We start from the raw sequence: 22,969 nt of genomic DNA, 5'->3' as shown, positions 1-22,969 counted from the left end.
TCCCCGCAAACCAAAGTGTCTGAGGCCACATCGATGCTGTTTTTTCGTGCCATTCCACTACTTGGCACCACCGCCTGATCAGCGCTGGTTATACTCCGGCTGGTCTGAGAAAGGACAACTGTGCCAACAAGAGGTGAGGACATGGAAAGTTTAATCCATCCCAGTGAAGCTCGCCAACTGTTCCCTGAGCCCCTTTTAGCTCGCTTATTAGGCGGGATCTAAAAGGAGCCTCGTAAACTCTAGATGCAAATAATATGATGAGTGAAACAATTTATTTGATTAATTGACCAATCAGACGAGGCCAAAGTCATGCCACCGCCACCCTAATGATTAGTTAATAACATTTAGCCATTTCATCAATATTACTTCATTCCTCACAAACTGCTTCTGCATCTGTGCTTTTTGTGGCATAAATAACGACACGGTTTTAATCTGTCAGGTGCTGTGGCTCATCTGGGTTGTACTAACCTCATTTTAGAACCTGATAAATAAATATTTTTTTTAAGTCCTGAAATTGGACCGGGTAATGAGCCCTGACCAGTGTGTTTAGAATTTGCACTAATTTAGCTGCAAGACAAAACAGAGGGAAAAATGTCCTTACCCCACATCAGTCTCAGTGTAAATAAAATGAGCCACCGGAAACATACCAATAAACCAGCTACAGCGATGTAACTAACCTGACGCTTGTTTCACCAAAGAGGCCTTTGTTGGGGGTGAGGGGAGGAAGACTGGATGAAAAACACACGAGCAACTGCTGAGTGGAGAAAAGTCAAAGCGTTGTGGACAGTGCAGATTGAGCTATAATAAACAGCTGTATCAGTGCCTGCGCTGCTTCGTGTACCAAGTACCAACAGTGCAACACAGGTGACTGAGTGATGGCCATATCCACCAGGCACCTGCTGACACTTACCTGAAACCCTCATGTGACAATCACGAGGACAAAAACGACCAACTTAGAAATACAATACAAATACGAGCAGAAGGATTGAACCTCGGATCTCATGTTACACAACATGGAAGCATGGAGAGTATTTTTTAACTTCAGGTAAATAAAGTCCTGTTTTAATACATGATGCAGATACATGCAGTCATTTAGAATTATTGTCTTATATTTCTCATATTAGCTGCATTGCATTGACTTTATCCCATTGCAGCTTTGTTTCTATTTGACCAAAGGTTTCTTCTGCTTAATGTTAGCTTACCTGCTAACATGAACACACCTGTATAACAGTTGCCTCCGACCAACACAACCAGCTGCTTTTTAATGTTTGCCTTTATTAATCGGTTTGATAAAAGACAGTTTTCTCGCCCTTATTTTGAAAGTACCTGCAAGCCGAAAGGAGAAAAAATACGTTTTTTTTTCCTTGTAGTTGTTTTTTTCTTTTTTGGGGGGAAAAGTCGCCGGGTTTCCCTTCAGTTGACCAGGTGATTGCTTCGGTTGTCTCCTTCATTGTTTTGGCTTTTCTGTTGCAGGATTTTGATCCTTGGAGGATCTGGAGGAGTGGGAACGTTTGCTGTACAGGTACGCATGAAAAGCTGGACAATAATGACCACTTGTGGTCACCTAAAACACTCGACATGTCACAATGAAGTAACGTTTGATCTGAAAAACGCTCACAGGTTAGACGCTCACCTGGTCTCTGGGAAACATTTAATATTTGATTTAAGCACAGTTAACTTCTGACGTCTGATCGCAGACGTAAACCGTTAAAAAACAGCCGGAGTTTTTCCACTAGGTAAAACACATAAAGCTAAACATGTAAAATATCCTTAAAATCAGCTTAAACTACCATCTCTCTTTAAATATTAGAGAAGAAAAAAACAACTGCACTTCTTTAGCTTAAAAAGAACAAATTCTTACATTTTTTCTTCATCATGGTTAAAATGAAAAACTAACATTTGATTTAACCGAATGAAACTTGTATACAAGTCTGGTGTTGTTCCTGCTCAAGATGGTGAAGGCGTGGGGCGCCCACGTGACCGTTACCTGCTCCCAGAACGCCGAGCGGTTTCTTAAGGGGGCTCGGGGCGGACCATGTGGTGGACTACACCGCTGGGCCCGTCGAGAAGCCGCCTCAGCGCTCTGGAGAAGTAAGCAGACCTCGCTCCGACTGAATCTCTGCCTCCGTTTGTCATCTTGGTCTGATTTACTTTGTTATCTTTAGGTTTCAACCTGATCCTGGATAATGTCGGGGGTGACACGGAGAGTTGGGCGTTGATGAAGCTGCTGAAGCCGTGGAGCGGCGCCAAGTACGTCACCTGGTGACGCCGTTCATGCAGAACACCGACAGGCTGGGTTGTAGCTGACGGCATGATGCAGTCCGCCGCTACAGTGGCCAGCAAGGCTTAAAAGTAAGCTTAGATTGGAGTTGTTTAGTTTTCTAACTTCATAGAAACAGGAGGTTTTTTTAACTTTGTTTCTCGGTTGTAGGGTGGAATATTAAACCAGCGACAGACACATTCAGTGGTGTTTATTTTCAATTTTACACCTGGGTTTGGGTACAGCTATAGGGAAGGTTGGCTCGTATCACTGCCCTTGTTCCTGGTGGGGTTCGTACTCCACCACGCCTGCCCTTGGAGTTCTGTTCATAATGTTTCATGAGCAAAGGTTGTAGGTGCAGTGGTGTCAGAATCTCGTGGTAGTTTGCAGGGATGAAAAGTTGCACCTTGAAGTTCAAGGTCATGATTCTCCACCAGAAAAAGGGTGGAGTGCTCACTCTGGGTTGGGGAGGAATTTCTGCCCTGAATGCGGGAGTCTGTGTTTCAGGAGTGCGAGGTGCAGTGTTGCACGCTGTGATGACCCTAAAGGTGCTGATGTGTGGTTGTTCTACACGCCTACTCTCACCGTGTGACTGCAACCTGCGGTAGAGCGAAGGAAGACGATCGAGCTCCTCTGTGAGAGCTGACGGTGAAGAGCCGAGGTTGTTTGGCATCTGATCCAGATGCTGTTTTGGACATGCCTTGTTGGGAGGAACTCCTGGGCCAGACACGGGACTAATGTTTGGCTATTAATGAACGAATCCACACAATAATTCATACAGATGTTTAACTTTGTCCTTTAGGTTCCATTTTTGACTGTCTGCCGAGTTGTTCTTACAAAATAATATATTTTTTCTCTCCCAATTGCCAAGTATGGAATCTAAGTTAGAATTAGAACAGATTTATTCCAGTAGTAGCTCTGACTTGTGTCATAATATGTGCAGTTGTGGACTTTCTGCAGATAAATTTAGGTTTGTGTTCCTTTTATACTCTGCACATTTCTTCCAGGTCCCTAAAATCAGACATGGTACCTGAAGAAACAGGTGGAAAAAAATGTGAAAATGCAGCAGGTTACTTTCTGGTGGCTGAGGCCCCGCCCCCTGCTGCAAGGCAGATAAAGAAAACTGTCCTGAACTCCTAAACTCTCTGTCAGAGCAGATGACATCGTCCACCTATACACAGACGCACGCACAAGCACTCACATCCTCTGTGGGTGTTGTAGTAACAGCCTGCACTTTGCATGCAGTGCACTCGCTCCGACCACAGAATCCACAGCTGTGCTCGGCTCTGCACAGGCAAAGGATGCAGAAGCGAGATGCAAGGAGATAATCTAGAGTTTTAGAACAATAAGTTACACCCTTCAGTCTTTGTAGAAATATGAGCGGTTACACATTAAGCCACATCTTTTTTCTTTTTTTCAATTCAGTAATAAATAAATATATGATTGAAATGGAAACTTTAATTCAAGTTTTAACAGCATGAACTTCATTTGCTGTCAGCAAATGAAGTGTAGAAGTCACGGGCACTGGCTGATTCGGTGTTTCCACAATGCTCTGCAGACCTGCCGGTGGGTCTCTCTGCCTTCAGTGTTGGATTCAGGCACTGATAAGCTTCTCTGTTAGGTTGAGATCCGGTGACTGACTTGCTCGCTGTAGAATCTCTCATTTCTTGGGTTGTTTTTGTAGTATCGTATCCACCTGCTGTGGAGCTGTGTCTGAATCTGAGCAGAGAGTACAGCCTCAAACGCATCACACTCATCCTGCTTCTATCATTCTGGTCTAACTTCATTTGGGTTTAATCTTTCCAAACTGGTTTTCTGAACCCTGCACATAACTGTATTTGAAGCATAATGTGGCCTTCCTGCTCTTTAGCGTAACCAGTGGCTGCGCACTGTGGTCGTAACTCAATATTTCCATTTATGGAGCCGTCTCTTTATTGTTGACATGAAAAATAACGCCTACGTCCTTCAGTGCGTTCTTGACCTGATTCGATGTGGTGATGTTTGTGTAAATCATGGAAATGATTCTGTCATCATACACTTCACTTGTCTCAGGCTGTTATTTATATGTACAGTTAAAACATGTCCCAGACTGTTGATTTGAGCAGTGACATCTTTGGATCTTCGCTTCAGTCTGAGCGAACACTTACCAAATATAAGTTCAACACTTTGAGTCAACTTCAAAAATAGTTTGCTTTTATTATCATTAACTAGCAAAGGTTAGGCCTCGCCCGGTCCTGAAACTGCTCGTCAGTCAGTTGTCCACTACTTTTGAGCGTCTCAAAATGTGGAGCTGTTTGTAAAAATAGCTGCAGTTCTGTCAAACTAGTCATTCTTGTGGAAATTACATAAAAATGAATAATTGTCCAGAAACCTGTGGGCTCAGTGTAGGTGGGGAATGGAAAATAAACAGCAGTACCATGTGCTGCATGTGTAGAGAGGATTCGTGTCAAATTTTTTCAAATTAAAAAGGAAAGTATTTGTATCTGAAACATCGTCTGAGGTCAGGCAAGTGTGGGTAACTTCAAAAGTAGTTCAGAGTTTCAGGTTAGTCTCATTTTCCACGGCGGCAATAAACCACTGTAACTGAAATTCCCCAATACAAAGTTTGTAGTAGCAACCAAATTCTGCATGTAGTTACACACACGGGTAACTGCGCACGAATGATTTTGCAATATCAAATTCACATCGAATGATAATTCGTGGTGCATTTAGTGTTTAAGGATGTTTTTAGCTCATCTGCGACCTGCAGATCTGATCCTCATTTATGAAAAGCTCTTAGATTTAAGCCATCAGCACAACTTTGAAGCAGGGAGGAGAGTTTAATCAGGAATGACTCATGGACTAAAAGACAAAAGAGAAAGAGGCTGAAATGAAACCAAAACTGAGCGAGAACAAGATGCTGGCATTCAGGACAGAAGAGGTTCATGTTCAGCTCGTTCCAGGCGTCCAAACGTTCATCGTTGACTTTTTCAAACAAATGAATCTTTTTGTTTTGTTTTGTTTTTACAGGTTTCTAAGTGTCATGTTCAAGGCTGAAATATTGTCAGCTCTGTTTTGTTCCCGATCATAAATGTTTACAAATTAAGAAAAAAGAAAAAGAAGCTGCAGTTCCTCTGAGATCCACTAGAGGCTCCAGCAGTGAGGTTCGGCCTGTTTACGGCCTGATACAGAAAGTCTCTGTAGGATGTTTTTGTAATGCACCCGTTTAAAACTTTATTAAGACTTAAGATTTGCAGTATTTTTGGGGGTGTGGCCTCTTTGACTGACAGGTGGATGCTATACATGCTAGCAGTCTGCTCAGCTTCACCTCAGCTATTGCAGACCCGGATCTGCACCTCTGGACTGTATTTGTGCTGTTTGCATGTTTTTATGCAGTTGTGTGACTAATACTGTGGCAGCTGTGACGTTGTTGTGCTAACAGACCATCCAAGAGGCTGGTAACTCAGGACTCTGGCTCCTGTTATGGTAGCTTGACTGCAAAAGGCACAGCTGGGTCACAGTGGCCATATCCATCTCTTGTATACAGTTGTTGTTTATAAGACTCGAGTTAATTTGCCAAAAAAAGGGAAAAACCACAAATTTATTGTCATTTTTCAAAATTTTCTATCAGTGTCGTGTTTGTTCTGGTTTCTCATTTTAAAGTAAATTAATCTTTGCATCAGGAAGGAGGCGGAAGAAGAGCGTGGATGGCGGTAACAGGGCGGGACTGCCCCACAAACCTTCCATTGTTTTTCTTGTTAAATGTAAAGTTACTGAGTTGATGTCAGACTGTGGGGGTTGCAGGCTGGCACAGTTTCTACTCACGCTAAACTTATTCCAGAATAACATCAGTTTTGAAGATTTGAAGGTGAAGCAGGATGGAGGTATACCTGGAGCAAATCTACAGGAAACAAATGAAACTGTGTGTTTGTGCACTTTGTGTTTTCGCTTCCCTTAACACAGAGACTGTTTCCAATCCCCCCCCCTGCTCTCTCTCACACACACACACACACCACACACACACACACACACACACACACAACACACACACACACACACACACACACACACCACACACACACACACACACACACCCTGGCCTTCTTTACCACCTTCATCCTGCATATAACCACACAGTGACTGTTTCCATTTCCACAGAAGTGTAAGGGTTGAAATGGGGTCATCTGCTGTTGTCGCACACTGTGTTTGTTGAATATCAGACGATTTGATTCACAGCATTGTCTTATTATTTTGCGCCTACAGAATCTGTGTAATCTGAACTCAGATCTGTGACGCGCAGGTTTTTCCAGCAGCTGATTCATAGTTTGGGTGTTCGGTGACTTGAGTTTTGTGGGTTGTTATCGACTCACAGATGTATTTAAGCAACACGAGCTTTAAAAACAAACAAACCGAAACTGGTGCGAATCTGTCCTTATCCACGTTTTTATGTTTTATTTATTCATATTTTGGTCATTACATCAAATATATTTTTCCCTTTGTGTTTGATGAGATTGAATCAGCACAAATATTAAAAATAAATGGAACTAGAAAATATGTCAATGGGAACACGATTTAAATTAAAAGTTTCATAAAGACAACAACAATAATATCAAAATAAGTCATCATGTTTCTGTTTTTTGAAATATATCTTTACATTATGATTGTCTTTTATTTTAAATGTATTAAAGTATTTCAGTGTTCTGTGTTTGTGCTGATTCATTTTTTTTTCTGCTGTTTTTGTGCAGCACCTGATGAAAGGAGTTCATTACCGCTGGGGATTCTTTGCACCCAGCGGCTGTGCCTTGGATGAAATCAGGGACATGGTGGATGCAAAACAGGTATGACGCTGTATTTACCCTGCGAGCTGAACATGGACGCTGTTCCATCGTGGTTTAACACTGTTAGCACATTAAATACCACAGACTGTATGTAAAAATGAGCATAGCTACTTCAACTCTGCCTTGTTTTCCTTAATAGCCCCCCTGGTTGGATGTTTCTGGAGACGTCATGGCCTCGTATATATACACATATACACATATACTGCTGACTCCCACTCCAAAGGTGTATAGTCTTACCACTACACTACCCAGCTCACCAACTTCATATCTCCAGTTCCCCACTTTACCCTCTATCTGAAACGTGCCCTTGTGCAAACCTTCTTCTGTTTGGCTGTTTCCATCAATGGCACCCGTTGCTTGTTAGCTCCGCCTCATTCTCTTTCACCTGGAAGTCCATCATAGCTGCCTCTTTTTATGGAAGACTCCTGTGTTGAGGAATCAAAACCTGTTATTTGTAGTGGGTGGGTGTGGCTTCTGTGCCTCTGACATCATAGAGTTCTAAGAGTTGAAAAAACTGATAAATTGTGTGTTCAGAGCAGCCTGTGCTTTTGGCTTACAGGGTAACTTGTCAATTCAGGGTCTGCAGCCTTAAAGTACGCAGCCTCAACATTCCTCAAGCGCCGCGTACTTAAAGACCGCTAAGGCCGGAAGTGCGAGGCTTGTGAAATGGGACGGTCTAGCCTTCAGAATTAAGTCATGAGCTCTCTCAGTGGAGTGAAACTCAGCCGTCTGCTCCTTGCTGTCTAAAATATAATCAGACGCTGACGTAGATTCTCAACCATCTCACACTTCTGTTTAATCAGTTTTCTGTTTGACGTTTAGTCAGCTGTGTGAAAATCCCGGAGAAACCCCCCGAGGGATTAATAACGTTTTTATTTAATCTAATCTAATAACCTTAATTTCTGCCAAACAGATTTCCTCACGAACAAATAAAACACTGAAAAAGGCCAAACAATAACATGTTTAAGTTATTTGAAGTTTACTCAGCTACATTCTCGCCTGAAAATATGTTAAAAAGTTTATTTTGCGACCCAGAAAGAGTAACAAGAGTAATGGTGGCTCCGGGAGATTTTCGGGAGGGGCACTGAAATTCAGGATTCTCCTGCAAAAATCGGGAGGGTTTGGCATGTACGCACTCTGGAGGAACATGTTATGGCATGACCAACACCAGGGATCTATATAGCAAAAAGAAGAAAGGATCTTTGTATTAGGAATGTTAGAAAAACCAAAAGTAAACCTACTCTAAGCTGTCACTAGCAGGACTTTTATTGTAACAAACTCAGTGAGAGTGATTTACCAGTAATAACAGTTTAACACTAAAATGGTGGAAGGTGTGGGTCCATCAGGAAGTGAGCAGCTTTCTAAATGCTGTGCATGATGTTTACAAAATGAAACGATGGACAGGTCATTACTATGCTGACTATGGAGCTAGCGTGAAGCTTAAATTAGCTGGAAACTCAATGCTTTCTTTCACTCGCTGTCCTTCCACTGTCCTTATTTATATTATAGCATTTTGGTCTGTGTGACCTTCGTCAGGTACAGAGATGAAGGTCGCATTAGCATGTTCGTGTGACTTGTTATTTGAATGCTTTAGAAATCAAGAGGTCAATAACAACAGGTCGAGTCTCCTAAAATAACCACATAATAAAAATAAAGCTGAAAACACGGTTCAGAGTAGAGTAACATGCACATTTTATTTCTCACCTTTCTAAAACTAAAACTACTCTTCTGAAAATGTAGCTTACACCAGTGGTGGCAGCAGTAGAAGGACAGTGTGGTGGCTGTGACAGGTTTTGGTGACATTGTTTGTAGATGAAAACAGGTTTATTCTGCCAAGTTCAGATGTGCCAACAGTACAGACACTCTGTACTTAAGTAGAAGTACAGATACTAGTGTTGAAAAATACTCCAGTAAAGTCGAAGTACTGATTCAACTTTTACTCAAGTAAAAGTAAAAAAGTACAGGCTCAGAAATGTACTGAAAGTAAAAAGCACATCTTTGGAGGACATTTCTATTCAATTCAATACAATTATTTATACAATGTCAAATCACAACCACAGCTGTGGCTCCAGCTGTTTGTGTCCAAAGCTGCCTGAACCATGTGCTATATTGATGTAATGGTAAAATAATATTATTTGAAAGGAATACAAACTTTATTTCAGTCTAAATTTTCATTCTAATAATTCTACTCATCTTGAATCAGTTCAGTTGAACATGAGCAGAGAAAAAGAAGGAAAGTAAAAATATGTTTCTATTTCCTGTTGCCTCCATTGTAGAGGGGACTTTGCCTCTAAACAGGAAATGTGTGCAGTCAGGGGTTAAAGTGGATTCAGGAGGTGGGGGAACACTAAAAGTGGTTATAATGTCTCAGTGTGGGGAAAAGAATCAAGCTCACAATAATTAAAAGCTCCAGTAGATTTTCTTAGTGTACAGGCTGTGATCAGCTGACCTGCTGCTCTCTGTGGATGTACACACCTGGAATCATCCAGATGTGAGCAGATGTTTCATGAGTTGTCCTGGCTGATTTCATCCTCTACACTGACAGTACGCTGTTTATGCTCTCTTTATATTAGACACTAGTGATGGCCCGCTTGAAGCTGACGCTCCGGTGCGTGTGTCAAAAAAATCAACACACTGCTTCAGAAGCACTGTGTCGAAGCTTGATTCGTTTGGCCAGAGTCACGTGATCAGTGACGTCCGAAGCTTCATTTAGAGCCTAACTGCCTAACTGTCTGATTCAGTGGATTATAAGGAAGTGAATCATTCGCGGGATTTGTGGAGTGTTTTGATGGTGACAGATAGCGAACCACTGATCATTCCACTGAGAGATTTGAAGCCAGCGAGGAATAGAGGAGGTTCTGTTGTGTGGGAGTATTTTGAGTTGATTTTGGTCAGTCGGGTGGGTTTTCCAGCTTTGTGTTCTGGCCGTTTGCTTTTGTTTTGTGCGTGTTTATTTTATCTTATAATGGGAAAAAACTTAAAATGTCAAAAAATCTGCTTCCATAATATAAATATCATTAAATAACTTTAGAAAAACTTCCACTTGACTCTTTACATGTAATGTTATAAAAATATATATTTTATTGTTTAATTAATCTGAAAATGTTAGTCTGCCAAATGTGCAGCAATTAATCTATTTATTCTCTTTAGCTGATAGTTTGTGGGGCCCAGGCAGACTGTATAACTGCATCTCTACCAGTTTCTCTGCACTCCAGCCTCTTCTGTTCCATGTGAAGGGAATTTCCTTAATGCAGGAGAAATGATCTCCACGAAAGGAACAGGTTCGGCCATCACACACTAGAACAAATTCTCTTCTTAAATAAAAATGAAAAAGGGCTACTTTAAATGCATCATGTTTTTAATTTGCAAGTTCATAAGCATTTTCCCTTTCCCTTACGTCAAGAAGTGATGAAAGTGGTGTATTTGGCTGAGCTTTCCGTCAGAGGTATCTGCCAAAACCCCATATTAGCGTCCAGCTTGCTGAATATGCTGGCACCAGCCAATCTGCCCAATGTTTCCTCCACCGATGGCAGTATGTACTTCTCTCGACACACAGACTCATTGAGGTGTGTAAGGTCGACACATATGCGTACATCTTCTGTCTTCTTCGGTACCACCACCATGCCTGAGCACCAATCAGTTGGCTCCTCAATCCTGCTGATCACCCCTAGTTCTTCCATACGGGCCAGCTCCTGCTTAACTTTGTCCATCAGAGGCAACGGGATTCTCCGTGGCGTCTTCAAGGAAAAAGGTTGAGCTCCAGGTTTCAGTTTGATGTCGTACGGCTGACGTACTTCACCGAGACCACTGAACAGCTTGGGTAGCACTTTTTAAGCGTCTCTATAGTTATGCTCTCCAGACGAGCCACAAGCTCCAGCTTGCTAATGGCAGGTCTCCCCAGCAAAGCAGTGTGCAGGTGTCTGATGACAAAGACATCCTCAAGTATTTCTTTGTCTCCCTTCCTCAGTGCAAGCTCACTGACACCAACGACATCCAAACGACTCCTCCCGGAACCGAGCAGAGCCTTGGTTGGTTTGTGGAGAATGGGGGGGGTGGTTGTGTCTGTAGAGCTCCTTAAACACCTTAAGGGGTAGGACTGTCACATCGGCACCTGTATCAATTTTAAATGACACATTTTTGTTGTTTATGCTTAAGTCGACAGTCCACGGCTCACCCTCACACTTAACACTGCCCAAGAACAAACCATGTTCATCCTCTTCAACCTCATGCACTGTTTTTGGTGCCCTGCATACACGCCTGTAATGTCATTTTTTCCCCACATGCATGGCATTTCACTTCATTCGCTGGACAATCCTGCTTTGAATGGGATGGAGCGCCACCGCAGAGGCAATTTCATAGTCTATGAAGTTCTACTGAGACGTGATTATTGCTGGTTGAAAACTTTAACCAATTCCCACCTTGATGACTTGAAACACAGTCAGCTATGGCAATTTTTGCTGGTCTCTCAGGAGACTTTGTCGTTTGTTTCAATGTTAATTTCTGGCGTTTTCACTTTACGTTGTTTGGATGTCATTTTTATTGAGTGAAGTTGTCAGGTAGTGAGAGTTCTTGGTAGTTAAGCAGCTTTGAACAAAAAGTGTCTCAACCTCTTCAAGTGCTCTTGATGACATTTAACTTGAGAATCTTTTTCAGTTCTAAGAGCTACTGGTGGAGAAGAGGGACATGGACCCTGAGGCAAGGTGTGAGAATGGGTACATGGCAACATTAATACAAGATGTGATATGTGATTGATATATATCTATATATCTATATCTATAGATATATAGATGTTCATATTGATATCAGCTGGATAGTGTAGTGTTAAGACTCTACGCCTTTGGAGTGAGAGTCACAAGTTCAAGTCCTGCTTGAGCCCCTGCATCCAGTGCTTATCTCTCATGGTGATGAGGTACAACACATGTGCTACAGAGGAGTCAGGACGCCAAGACAGAGGGGATATCGTCCTCCCCGAGGTCGGCAACAAGCAACATTTAGTTTAGAATGTGAGGTTTGTTGAGAGAGAGATCAAGTAATGAGAGCTCTAAGAGTATTTCAACTGGTAGGCATCCTTCAAAGGCTACGTGGTGTTAGGAGACATTACTCTAAAAGCTAAAACAGCAGGCTAAGATAATCAAATTTACTCACTGTGTAGGAACTGCAAGTTAAAACTACTTATTTATTCTTCTTTTTAAACAAATACTATCAAAGTTAAAATTTTGATTCAAGGAAATAGTTTTTTTTTTACTACTTTTACTTCCAGTTCCAAGTGTTAACATCCTACACAGGTAATTTGATTATCTTAGCCTGCTGTTTTAGCTTTTAGAGTAATGTCTCTTAACACGACGTAGCCTTTGAAGGATGCCACCAGTTCAGTACTCTTTAACTCTTTCAACAAACCTCACATCCTAAACTAAATCTTGCTTTTTCCTGACGTTGCCGACCTCAGGGAGGACAATATCCCCCCTGTTTTGGCGTCCTGACTCCTCCTTGCCGTAGAACATGTGTTGTACCTCATCACCATGAGAGATAAGCACTGGATACAGAGGGTCAAGCAGGACTTGAACTTGTGACTCTCACTCCAAAGGCGTAGAATCTTACCACTACACTACCAGCTGATAGCGACATGAGCATCAATATATATATATATATATCACATCTTCTATTAAAAAAAAAAAAGAAGAAGAAAAACTCCTTCAAAAAAGTAATTCAGCTATTTTTTTTTTTTTTTTTTTGCAGCTATTTTCTTTTTAAAGGTGTTTCAAACTATTTACAGCACAATCAGCTGTTCTGCATCATTGTTCTGACACACACAACAAAACTATTGACTACACTACACACTGATTATGGCGCAAATCTCTCACAGTGAGGGTGTTTTTGGTTTTGTTTTTGCTTACAGGCTTTCGAGCGTTTTCCTTATAAAACAATGTTTTTACCGTTTCTTCCTGCAGTAAATATAAACAACGATCAATACAATTTAAAAACTGGTATAAAGTCCACACTTTTCCCGTCAGTTGTTCCGTCTGTCCTGCTCACGTCTCCAATGGTTGTACACGTTGTCATTAATGTGTCATAGCCTGTCAACCACGTTGGTTAGCTGCGTATATACGAATGTGAATCGCATCATTGGCTGGACTATGGGATACGGTGGCATCGTTCTGATCCCATACGGGAGCAGCCAGTCACTGACTCACACTGCAAAACAGAATTATTAAAGTTTTAATTTCAATTCAGGTTAGATTTTCTTTGTGTGCAACGCAGATTTTCTGTGCGCAGAGACCGTGCCAGCAGTGTGCACGTGCACAGCTTAGAGGGAACATTGCATACATACATAGAGCTCGATCTGGGTACTGGATTATATCTTCTTTCTTCATGACTACTGCTCACTGAATCATGGACTGTATTCACACAATCGTTAAACAATCATTTTAACAGATTAACAGATCCAGATTAGCACCGACTCCTAAGAGTTCATCTTTAGATCGGGTCTCGTCCCGTCTCTGGCAGCATCTACACACTGACCCACATAAATCCTTTAACAAATAAACCCAGTAACCAAGCAGAAGCCGTCCTTCATGGAGGCCCGTGCTGTAAGTCTCCTCAGTGAGTCTCTGCAGCATAAGGAGAGTCACTGCTGCTCCTCTTCCTCTTTCCGCTCTCTCCATCATCGTATCCGTCCGTCTGTCCAGTGTCCGTGGTTTGGTGAGAACGGGGAGTTTCTGGAAATTTCTGTCCAGGTGCCAGCACCTGTCTGACAGTGACATTCACTCTGGAGCTCTGGATGTACCTGGAGCAGACAGCCCATTCCTCCTCGGACACCGGCTCCACCACGGAGCCTTCCTGTGGTGGGGGGGTCTGGATGCTTCCCCCCGTCTCTAATGCCAGACGCCCCGGAGGTGCGGGGAGGATTCGTGGGACTGCGTGGTACAGAAGGCGGCTGGGCCCTGACATCACCATCACGTCCCCACTGTGCATGAGCATGGCTGTGGGGGGGTCCTGTCTGCGGGGGCCGCCCAGGAGAAAGATGGCTGACTGACCAAAACTGTAAAGACAACACGGAAAAACAGGGAATTCAAACATATCCTTCGCATAACGACGGTGAAAAAACAAGCGTCCCACCTAAACGACAGCAGCGGTCGAGTGTGGTCCAGCTCCGACTCGTCCACGTGGATTCCCAGAGAAGAGTCTGATCGGTAATAGTTGAGGATTCCCGCTTCCGAGATAAAGCCAGGGAAGCCGCAGGCAGCTGTCACGTGAGCGGAGAGGAGGTGGAGGTCACGTGGGAAAGGAGTGTGACTGCTGGGAGAGTACGTCTGCAAACAGGAGGGGAGGAGTGAGATGAAGAGAAAGGGCGCCACAACAGACCGTGGCAAACGTTTGCTCTGAAACCGTCCCCGCCTGTGCTGCTGGAGGAGCAGCAGTGAAGAGGTGAAGCAGATTCTCACCTTTGTGTCCCAGTTGTAATGATAGCCCAGCGTGACCCAGCGCAGCCGCTCCAGGAGAGTCCGCGCTTCTCGTTTTCCAGCCGGAGAAGATCTGCGGATCAAAGTTTTACATATTGTGTTATTTCTTAAATCTGTAGATCTGGAACACATCACATTGTTAAATAGTCTGGTCTGTTACAGTACTGGAGCAACTGTAACCCACATAATTTCCTTAGGGATCAGTAAAGTATGCCGATTCTGAAATAGGTTAAAGAGGAAGACGAGGGCACACAGTTTGTTCAAAGATCTGACAGCAGCTGAGCTCCCCAAACCTGCAAACAACAGCGGACCTTAAAACAGCGCCACCTGGTGGCACTGAATTCATTAGACACTGCAGCAGTCGAGCACCGAGGATTTTCAGTAATTAAACACTTGAGTTGCTTTTTCTTGCATAAAATAGGAAACAGAGGCTCCGAGGTTTTGTTTGCACGCTCATAAACACTAACCCTTCCTCACTTTTTCACTTCACTCTCAGCTTTCACAGCAGAAGGTCACAAAAAGCAGCTGCTCGACACCAACGATGGCAATACAAACATCAGGTTAAAGAAACAATCTGCGCTCCTGTCAACATCAGCGGAACGTCAGGCGAATGTCAGAGGAATTGTCGGGGGAACATCAGAGGAACATTTGGGAAAAATCTGAGGAACATTGGAGAAATGTCTGAGGAACGTTCGAGGAACATTGGGGGAAGATCAGAGGAATGTTAGAGGAATGTTGGGGGAGAAAAAGCAGCATTTTAAACTGGGTCATTTGCATAATTTGAGGATTTGGAAGAAGCGAAACGGTTTGAAAATCAGCTGTAAACTCAGAGCTCTGATGGTCTTTAGCCATGCTCAGACCGCCAGCTCCAAACACGCACACGCATGCATGACCAGGCGCAGATACACCTGAGCAGCTGGTGGCTGTGGTGGCGTCGCAGTGACCCCTGCTGGTAGTAGACTGTTTACCTTCATCGGGAGGTCGAGCTCCTCCTGCTGTGACCTGTGCAGCACGTACCTGTACACACCTGTGAGTCTCACCTCAGGCTGTGCACGCTCTGTCCCCAGATGTCCTGAGTCTCTAAGGGGGACATGTGCATGTCCAGGTTGCAGATGTTTGGTTTCTGAGGGTAAATCTTCAGACACTGTCGGAGCCAGAACGGCTGCGTGCCGCGCAGGAACGGATCGGAGATGAAGATGAACCCTGGACGAGGAAGAGTGCAGAATCATCATCATCATCGTGTACCCAGAGCACTAAACTCGGTCCAGTTCATGGGCCATCTTCAGATGAAGCATTTGTTACCTGCTTCATCTGAAGCAGGTAACAAAGACATAAAGCAGCTCATGTGTTCAGCAGCAGGCCACAGCAGAGTGAATGCAGAGCATCGTCTTCATCCAGTGAGTCCTCGCTGGATGAAGACGATGCTGACATTACGTTCCCAGTGGACAGCCGATCAGAACTGTCCATTACTGTCGAGACCATTCTGCTGAGCTAAACTAAAAACACTTCAGTTCCTGAAACATGGAAAAATGAGACTAACTCTCAGTAACCTGCTTCTCCCTACGCTTTACCTCACAGTACGAGGCGCCGCGAGGCAACTGTCGCTGTTATTTGGTTCTTTACAGCTGGACTGAATTGAACCAGACCGCACGCATCCAAACTTTATTTAAACTCTGACGTGAGCGTGTACCTGGGTGTCCTCGCAGGCCGAAGGCTCGCCACTCTCTGACGGGCTGTAATCCGACTCTAGTGGCTTCCACATTGCTCACCGCGGCGGCGTTGAGGTTAACTGGAACAATCTACACACACACACACACACACACACACACACACACACACACACACACACACACACACATCATTAGCAGACGTCAGGGTTGTAAAATCATTTTCACTCAGGTGCTGTCTGCACCTGTTCTTCAGCAGACCTGAACCAGTCAGGTGACACCCAGTCCACTGTGACGTCAGTCAGGTGGATTCAGGTGATCTGCAGATTCAGACTGTTCGTGTTTGAACTCTGACCCTCACACCTGTCTGCTGCTTCGACCACCTTCAAACTTCCCTCTGTGACATACAGTCATCGGTATGATCGATGAAATGATCGATCCAGGTGAGTTTGATCAGAAATGAAAGTGGACAAATGAGGGCAGGTGGAGGTAACCTGTGGAACTGTTCACTTTGTTGGTTAGAGAAGTCAAACTTCAAACTGACCCATGAAGAAGAACAAGGAGAAAGATGGCTGCTAAACGCCGGGAGCGCGCTTTGCTCTCACCTGTTCACCGGGCGCACACCTGGAAAAGTCGATGACGTCGCTAAGGTCCGGCGGGGGGTTCCTTCTCCTGTAAAACTTGAATATCTTCCGAAACGAATCCTCTCCACCCTCCACCATGGAGGCTGCCATCTTAGCCATGACGTCACTGTCTTGCACGCCCTGCCCCGGAAGTAAAAACTAACAAAAATGAAAGAACAAAACAAACAAACAAACAAACAAACAGATATTTAAACAGTTAACAGCGCGAGCGGGGAGAAACAAACTGTAACATGTTTCAATGTCACTGTGCACGCGGGTCACGGTGCTCAATCACGTGATCGAAGCTGCATTTACTGAACCTCGGAAATCGTTTTTTCTTAAAAATGATTTTATTCAGAGCCTTGATCAGGAATAAGAAACAGATTACAAATAAAATGCAGACACATCGAAATATTGGTTAAAAGGATTTGAGAGAAAAACGGAAGAACAACCAACTCTGAAAAATAAATTTGTTCAAAGTTAGGCTTGAAAGAATTCACATATTTAAACTCCTGCACCCACCAATCAGACGCTGTTTAATCGCTCTCAGGTCCCAGCTGGCCCTGAACGCACAATTACGTCACAGGTCAGAGGGAGCAACATGGCGGCGTCCAAGAAAGTGTTCGAGGTGTTCGTGTCCAAAGTGCCGTGGACTGTGGCCACCAGTGAGTCTGCTCATTATCAATCAGTCAGGTTTGATTTTAGTGACGACATGTGACGTGTGCAGCCGATCACGCGTGTCGATTATCGTCAGGTAGATTAGCACGCGAAGAAGGGAAGAATTTAACGTGCACTAAGGTGTCCGGTAGGTCAGTCACGTGTCTGCAGCTTACAGGTGTTTTACCTGAGGCAGTTCACGTTAAAAGACTGCCCTTAATACAGGCCGCGCTGATGACGTCAGAGCAGTTTTGCTTGAGTCACAGTTCAAAGTGATCCTCTGACTGATCCTGAGCTTCCGTCCACACTCTGAAGCACGAATAGAATAGAATATGCGTTTATTGTAACTGTGGGTGCTCCACCTCTGTGCAGGAATAAAATATAAAAAGTAGACAACAGGAATAAATAAGGAGGAATATGTAGAGAAACAACAGGAAGGCCCACAGTGGAGAGCAAAGTGCTCCGAGGTAGAAAAGACTTGGTGTGAACAGTCTGTGTGTGAGTGACCTGAATGAGGAGAGCACGCTCTCAACTGAGGAGCAGTAGAAGGCCAGCAGCAGGTCCAGGTTCTTCCTCCTCAGGACACCGAGGACGTGCTGCCACTGCTGGGCCTCCTTTACCACGGCGATGGTGTTGTAGGTCGGAGGTGAGATCAGGGGAGATGTGGGTGTCCAGAAACCTGAAGGTGGAAACAGATTCTACCCGTTCTCCATTTATAATGAGGGGGGGAGTGGACCTGTCTGTGCCTCCTGAGGTCCATTATAAGTTCTTTGGTTTTAAGGATGTTCAGCTTCAGGTTATTCTCTGGATCCCAAGATCAGGGAATCTGAAGGTGGTCCAGTTTGGTGTTGAGCATCCTCATGGAGCTCTTCCTGTTCTCCAGATAGCTCAGCGCTGTGTGAAGGGTGATGGCATCCTCCGTGGGGTGGAGGTAGGGGGTGGACAGGCTGTGATGTGTGAGACACTACCCACTTGAAGCACTAGATGACGGCAGATGTGAGGGGATATGAGAGGAAGCAGGACAGGTGAGGTGCAGACACTCAGGTGTTCGGATTGACGTGTTCCTGTGTGTGTTTCAGAGGAGATGAAGGAGTACTTCGGGCAGTTTGGAGCCGTGAAGAAGTGCCTGCTGCCGTTTGTAAGTAATCATCACTGACATCACTCAGTGTCACACAGTCACATGACCTGACAGGAAGTGATCACCTGTAGCCTCACAGCCACACACATGCCTCAATTCAGCTCTGCATGTTTTTAGTGTGTCAGCACTGCCTGAGATGACGATGTGAGCAGCAGGTGGTGGCAGTGAGTGAGTGTGTATCTGTGTGTGTGTGTGCGTGCGTGCGTGCGCGCGCCTGCACGTCAGTGACGTCTCTGCGTGTCCTCAGGATAAAGAAACGGGCTTCCACAGAGGCTTCTGCTGGATCGGCTTCTCCTCCGAGGAAGGACTCAACAACGCTCTGCAGAAGGACCCGCACGTGCTCGAGGGCGCCAAGGTAAGACCAATGTCACCAAAGCAAGGGCTTCTGGGTAATGGAGTCGCTGTGGTCTCTTTGAACCAGCAGTGGTCAAGTCAGAAAACCTCTGTGCTCCTCCGATCATCTGGATTAAACCAGATCACTTTTATGATGTCATCTTCTGCACGTTTGCAGAAGTTTTGTCTCTGATCGCTCAGTGTCCCCGCCCCCACAGACGGCGGCTGTGGCGGTGAAGGTGTGAGATGTTCTGACTGTTTGGTGTGTTTCCAGATGCAGGTTCAGAGGAACAGACGCCCATTCGCAGGACAGAAGTCGGACAAAGACGCCGAGTACGACTGACGCTCCGAGGATGCGCTGCTCTTCTTCTCTCCGTGCTCCGGCTGCCTGCTCGGGCCGGCGTCACACTTCCCGTTTGATCGTCGTCACTGAATTGGTGACCGAGCCGTCAGTCATCTTGTTATTTATTGTCAGCCGCCGTGCTGGACTTCCTGTTGCAATGTGAAACCGTTCATGCCGAGCTGTACAGAAAAAAGCCAATAAAGACCAAACTAAACTCCATTTGCCTCATGGTTCTATTGTCAGTAAAGACTTCCTCCTTCACTTTGGGAACAAAATGAAGGAAAAACTTTGAACAGACTTCTTCTAAAATAACATAAAGCAGAGGAAGTCCACACAAAAATGTAAAACGACAAAGATTTTAGTTTTTACTTTTCAATAAAAACCAAACTGAATAGAAACGCGTCCATCCTGATGAAACCGCACTTGTGTCTTTAAAGCAGTTTGCTCCACACTGAGCGAACATCACAATCCAAACACTCAAAATAAAAGACCTGCATTCAGAATCTGACCTCATCATTCTGAGTTTGATTATATTTGGTAATGATCTGAATCATGATGCAAGACAAAGTACATTTCATATTAAATGCAGGCAAAACACTTTAAAAGTAACTGAGTAACTTTGTTACTTTTGCATGTTGTTAAAAATACAGTAAACAAAAAGAAAATGAACGTTTCTCAGGACTCTGTGTGATCTGCAGCAGAGCCAGAGTGAGGCCGGATGCAGTAAAGCACTTCCTAACAGGGATGAAAACATCCACACATTCCTGATGTTGGATTATTTTTATTTCCACACATGAAAAATGAGGTCAGCTCATCATCATCATCATCACCACCACATCGGTCGGTCGTTGTGTTCAATAAAAAGACAAATGTGCACATTAAAGGAATATTCTGCATGTTAATAAAGAATCTGAAACTACATTTCCCATGATGCACAGAACAGCCGACTAACCCTGCAGCTAGAATCTGAGGGGGCGGAGCTTCAGGTCAGAAACTACAACAAAACGTCCTCACGCGCAGCTTCAGAGTCTGTTTTTACAGCGCCGGAGGATCTGCTGGACCAGCACGGCCCGGCCCAGGTTCAGGCTCAGCGCGGCTGTCCCAGCAGGCCAGCTTTAGCCGCCAGAGCCTCGTTCTGCTGGATGTGATACTCCTGGAAACGCATGGAGATCCTCTGAGTCATCTTCAGATACTTCTGCAGGCACGACTCGGAGCAGCTCGACTGAAACACAAACAGCTGTGAGGATTTTATCCAGATGTTCCTTCACTCACATGTTTCCGTCATCCAATCATCTTTTTTTACCTCCTCGGGCTTCACGTCTCTTGTGGTGAAGTCTCGGACGCAGTCCATGAAGCAGTTCTCCGTCACCTTGTTGTACGTCCCCAGAAACTCCTTAAACTGAACACAGGAAACAGACACGGCTCAGAAAACGGCTGCAGAGCAGCAACTCAGCAAAAAAAAATCTGAGAGACGACCGAGAAGGATCCGAGGTTCAGGTCTGGGAAGAAATTTCCCCAAACAGGTTTTAACCTCCGTCCTCTCGCTGCTTCAGGCACGCTCAGTTTTACTGATGCAGTCAACAGTTTTGGTTTTCTTCAAAGTGCTCCAAGACTGTGAAGCTGCTCTAAAGAGCCAAGGTGGGAGCTCAAATGTATTAACTCAGATCTGCGTGTGCGACAGAGGCTTCCTGCTGCAGGTTAAAACGATCAGAGCGATGCCACTGGATCAAAGCTGTGACTTTTAGTTTAAAGAACTTTTCTCATTAATGTATGAATTCAAATGTTTCTTCCGCTGAAAACGTCCAGGTCAACCGACGGGGCGACTTTTGGGATTATGATGTCATAATAAAAAACTTTCAGATAAATTCCTTTTGTTTTTTTCCAGTCTTTTTTAATTGTTTAAATACTCAAATGTTTGTCATGCTTTCCTCAGACTCTGCTGTTTTTACGTTTATTTACTTTTTAAACCATTTCCTGTATCACTTGATTTTGTACGAAGTTAACTTCTTAAACTTTATCTTTTGACCTAAAATGTTTTTCTTACTTTTTCAATATCTAAATTGTGATTCGGTTGTATTTTCTTGCTTTATACTAATCTTATTATTTCATATTAAAATATATAATATGCAGAGCACTAGACTAACTTTTTGCCACGGTTGCACTGGTGCGCCTAAATGTTTTTCTTAGGCGCACCCAAATTTTTCAACCGCATCGCTTAATTAACACCGCAGTTTTACATGTGCACTTTCTGTTGCACATAGATATACATCTATATCTATAGATATAGCTCCACACATTCTCACTCCAGTATTGGTCCCAATAAGCTGCCACAGTGTTCTGGCATTGACGGTATTTGAGTTTGTTTTGATTGATTCTATTTTTATCTATTTATTTTTACCTACGGTTCTGTTGCTCTCTCCCGTTTTGTCCCTCACAGGCCTCCTTGCTGTATAGTTCAGTGCGGGCTTTCTATGGACCCTGGAGGCCACAGTAACCGGACTTTGTGCCTCTGAATTCTGAGCCTCTTTTCTCAGAGTCGACATGAAAACTCTTGGGGTCACTTACCTGTTTGATCTGGTCGGACTCGGACACCTGGACCGCCATGATTCGGACTCTGTGGGAGGGGAAACAGGGCGACAATTAGCAGTAATGCTAACACACCAGACTCCATTCATAAATCCTCCATTTTTAGCGCACTTCGTGGTCCGCCTCTTTTAAAGCTCCTCCGGCGCTCACGTGTTATTCTTTCAATGTGACCTTACAGGTGTACCGTTCAGCTTCGGTTGGCTGGTTTAGTAACGCTTCAGATAGCAAAGGTTACCCGGGATTTAGTGACATGATGAACAAACCTACCTGATAAAACAGCACGTTTAAACGGACTGCTGCTGCTAACGGCTATCTGCTAGCCCGGTTACCGCCGTGTTCCCGCCCTCTGATGAGGGTCCCTCTGTTCTCCTGGAGATGTTCTTCTTCAGCCTCCCGAGCAGCAGCGCTCAGTTTCCCTTTACAGCAGCAGGAGGACAGTTTTTCACCTGAGCTCCGAGCTGCCTGAGGGGAACCTCCGAGTGACGGACTGAAGGACGCATGCGCACAGAGCAGCAGATTCTCTCCGATATTTTTGCGATTTTTCATGTAAATTAAAAAAATAAACACGTTCAACACGAGGCTAAAACTAAGCTTAATATTCAGTTATTAAAATCAATAATTTTATTAAACTCAAAACACGAATAAAAATTTATAATTGAGAGAAAAATGTGACGAATGTTCAGGTGAGGAGAACGAGCGCAGCAACAAAAAGGTTCCTGCTGGATGGTTCCTACCTGCCTTTAAACATGCAGTATGGAAGCCTGAAGTACTCATTATTTATAAAAAGGTAATATTATGGGAAAAGAATCTAAGAAAAATTCTTATTTTTAAATATTTCATCATAATAACATTTTTAATGTTCTGAAAAAAACAAATTTCATACATGTGGGACTAATAATGCGGTACCTGAGGACACTTGGAAACTAATTTGATTTTTTCCTCTTGCTTTACAGTAATCCGATCAGTTCACATTTCTTCATAATTTATTGCAAAACTTTATTTATAATTACTGCGAATCTGGGAAATGAGCGACCAGAGCTGTTTCTTTAAGTCTACACCTGACAGAGGTCTTTCATTTCCTACAT

The 22,969-nt window shown here is 44.0% G+C and overlaps 3 protein-coding genes, 1 long non-coding RNA gene and 1 other non-coding gene across 8 annotated transcripts; 3 read left to right on the top strand and 2 right to left on the bottom strand.

Moving 5' to 3' along the window:
* The first annotated feature begins 99 nt into the window (after positions 1-99).
* LOC120745077 lies at positions 100-2,065 on the top strand. The gene is made up of 3 exons (XR_005698553.1): positions 100-133; positions 1,474-1,522; positions 1,953-2,065. It is a non-coding gene; the product is annotated as an uncharacterized LOC120745077 (long non-coding RNA).
* A 9,350-nt stretch (positions 2,066-11,415) lies between these two features.
* On the top strand, positions 11,416-11,550 carry LOC120745135. The gene has a single exon (XR_005698568.1). It is a non-coding gene; the product is annotated as a U4 spliceosomal RNA (small nuclear RNA).
* A 1,801-nt stretch (positions 11,551-13,351) lies between these two features.
* Positions 13,352-18,871, bottom strand: alkbh1 (alkB homolog 1, histone H2A dioxygenase). 2 transcript variants are annotated; one of them, XM_040049703.1, is made up of 7 exons: positions 17,992-18,871; positions 16,810-16,986; positions 16,228-16,336; positions 15,578-15,740; positions 14,520-14,610; positions 14,194-14,387; positions 13,352-14,116 (listed from the first exon to the last, which is right to left on the bottom strand). In XM_040049703.1, exons 2-7 carry the CDS (start codon positions 16,945-16,947, stop codon positions 13,675-13,677), a joined length of 1,137 nt encoding a protein of 378 aa, XP_039905637.1. In that variant the 5' UTR covers positions 16,948-16,986; positions 17,992-18,871; the 3' UTR covers positions 13,352-13,674. The 2 variants fall into 2 exon arrangements, with proteins under 2 accessions (XP_039905637.1, XP_039905636.1); XM_040049702.1 differs by lacking the exon at positions 17,992-18,871 and adding an exon at positions 17,350-17,464.
* On the top strand, positions 16,390-19,517 carry LOC120745073 (SRA stem-loop interacting RNA binding protein). 2 transcript variants are annotated; one of them, XM_040049722.1, is made up of 4 exons: positions 16,390-16,647; positions 18,564-18,622; positions 18,870-18,977; positions 19,230-19,517. In XM_040049722.1, exons 1-4 carry the CDS (start codon positions 16,623-16,625, stop codon positions 19,296-19,298), a joined length of 261 nt encoding a protein of 86 aa, XP_039905656.1. In that variant the 5' UTR covers positions 16,390-16,622; the 3' UTR covers positions 19,299-19,517. The 2 variants fall into 2 exon arrangements, with proteins under 2 accessions (XP_039905656.1, XP_039905654.1); XM_040049720.1 differs by lacking the exon at positions 16,390-16,647 and adding an exon at positions 17,384-17,492.
* Positions 19,518-20,063: 546 nt separating this feature from the next.
* Positions 20,064-22,399, bottom strand: LOC120745074 (mitochondrial import inner membrane translocase subunit Tim9). 2 transcript variants are annotated; one of them, XM_040049723.1, is made up of 4 exons: positions 22,152-22,399; positions 21,864-21,912; positions 20,602-20,697; positions 20,064-20,520 (listed from the first exon to the last, which is right to left on the bottom strand). In XM_040049723.1, the coding sequence occupies exons 2-4, from the start codon at positions 21,900-21,902 to the stop codon at positions 20,386-20,388; spliced, it is 270 nt and encodes an 89-aa protein (XP_039905657.1). In that variant the 5' UTR covers positions 21,903-21,912; positions 22,152-22,399; the 3' UTR covers positions 20,064-20,385. The 2 variants fall into 2 exon arrangements, with proteins under 2 accessions (XP_039905657.1, XP_039905658.1); XM_040049724.1 differs by lacking the exon at positions 22,152-22,399 and adding an exon at positions 21,996-22,077.
* Positions 22,400-22,969: the final 570 nt, after the last annotated feature.

The sequence above is a fragment of the Simochromis diagramma genome, unplaced genomic scaffold (assembly GCF_900408965.1).
Source record: "Simochromis diagramma unplaced genomic scaffold, fSimDia1.1 OVJJ01000456.1, whole genome shotgun sequence".
Lineage (NCBI taxonomy): Eukaryota > Metazoa > Chordata > Actinopteri > Cichliformes > Cichlidae > Simochromis > Simochromis diagramma.
Note: the sequence above shows the minus strand (reverse complement) of the source record. Positions and strands in the feature narration are given on the sequence as shown.

What these genes read in the sequence shown, in the direction of transcription:
- alkbh1 (XM_040049703.1), bottom strand. Translation starts at nt 16,947, where the DNA reads ATGGCTAAGATGGCAGCCTCCATGGTGGAGGGTGGAGAGGATTCGTTT. An exon ending in CAGAGCGTGCACAGCCTGAG is followed by an intron (nt 14,611 to 15,577) that starts GTGAGACTCACA and finishes TTTGATCCGCAG; the next exon opens with ATCTTCTCCGGCTGGAAAAC. An exon ending in ATTACAACTGGGACACAAAG is followed by an intron (nt 14,388 to 14,519) that starts GTGAGAATCTGC and finishes TCCTGTTTGCAG; the next exon opens with ACGTACTCTCCCAGCAGTCA.
- LOC120745073 (XM_040049720.1), top strand. Translation starts at nt 17,429, where the DNA reads ATGGCGGCGTCCAAGAAAGTGTTCGAGGTGTTCGTGTCCAAAGTGCCG. An exon ending in AGAAGTGCCTGCTGCCGTTT is followed by an intron (nt 18,623 to 18,869) that starts GTAAGTAATCAT and finishes GCGTGTCCTCAG; the next exon opens with GATAAAGAAACGGGCTTCCA. An exon ending in ACGTGCTCGAGGGCGCCAAG is followed by an intron (nt 18,978 to 19,229) that starts GTAAGACCAATG and finishes GTGTGTTTCCAG; the next exon opens with ATGCAGGTTCAGAGGAACAG.
- LOC120745074 (XM_040049723.1), bottom strand. Translation starts at nt 21,902, where the DNA reads ATGGCGGTCCAGGTGTCCGAGTCCGACCAGATCAAACAG. An exon ending in AGTCCGACCAGATCAAACAG is followed by an intron (nt 20,698 to 21,863) that starts GTAAGTGACCCC and finishes TCCTGTGTTCAG; the next exon opens with TTTAAGGAGTTTCTGGGGAC. An exon ending in GAGACGTGAAGCCCGAGGAG is followed by an intron (nt 20,521 to 20,601) that starts GTAAAAAAAGAT and finishes TTTGTGTTTCAG; the next exon opens with TCGAGCTGCTCCGAGTCGTG.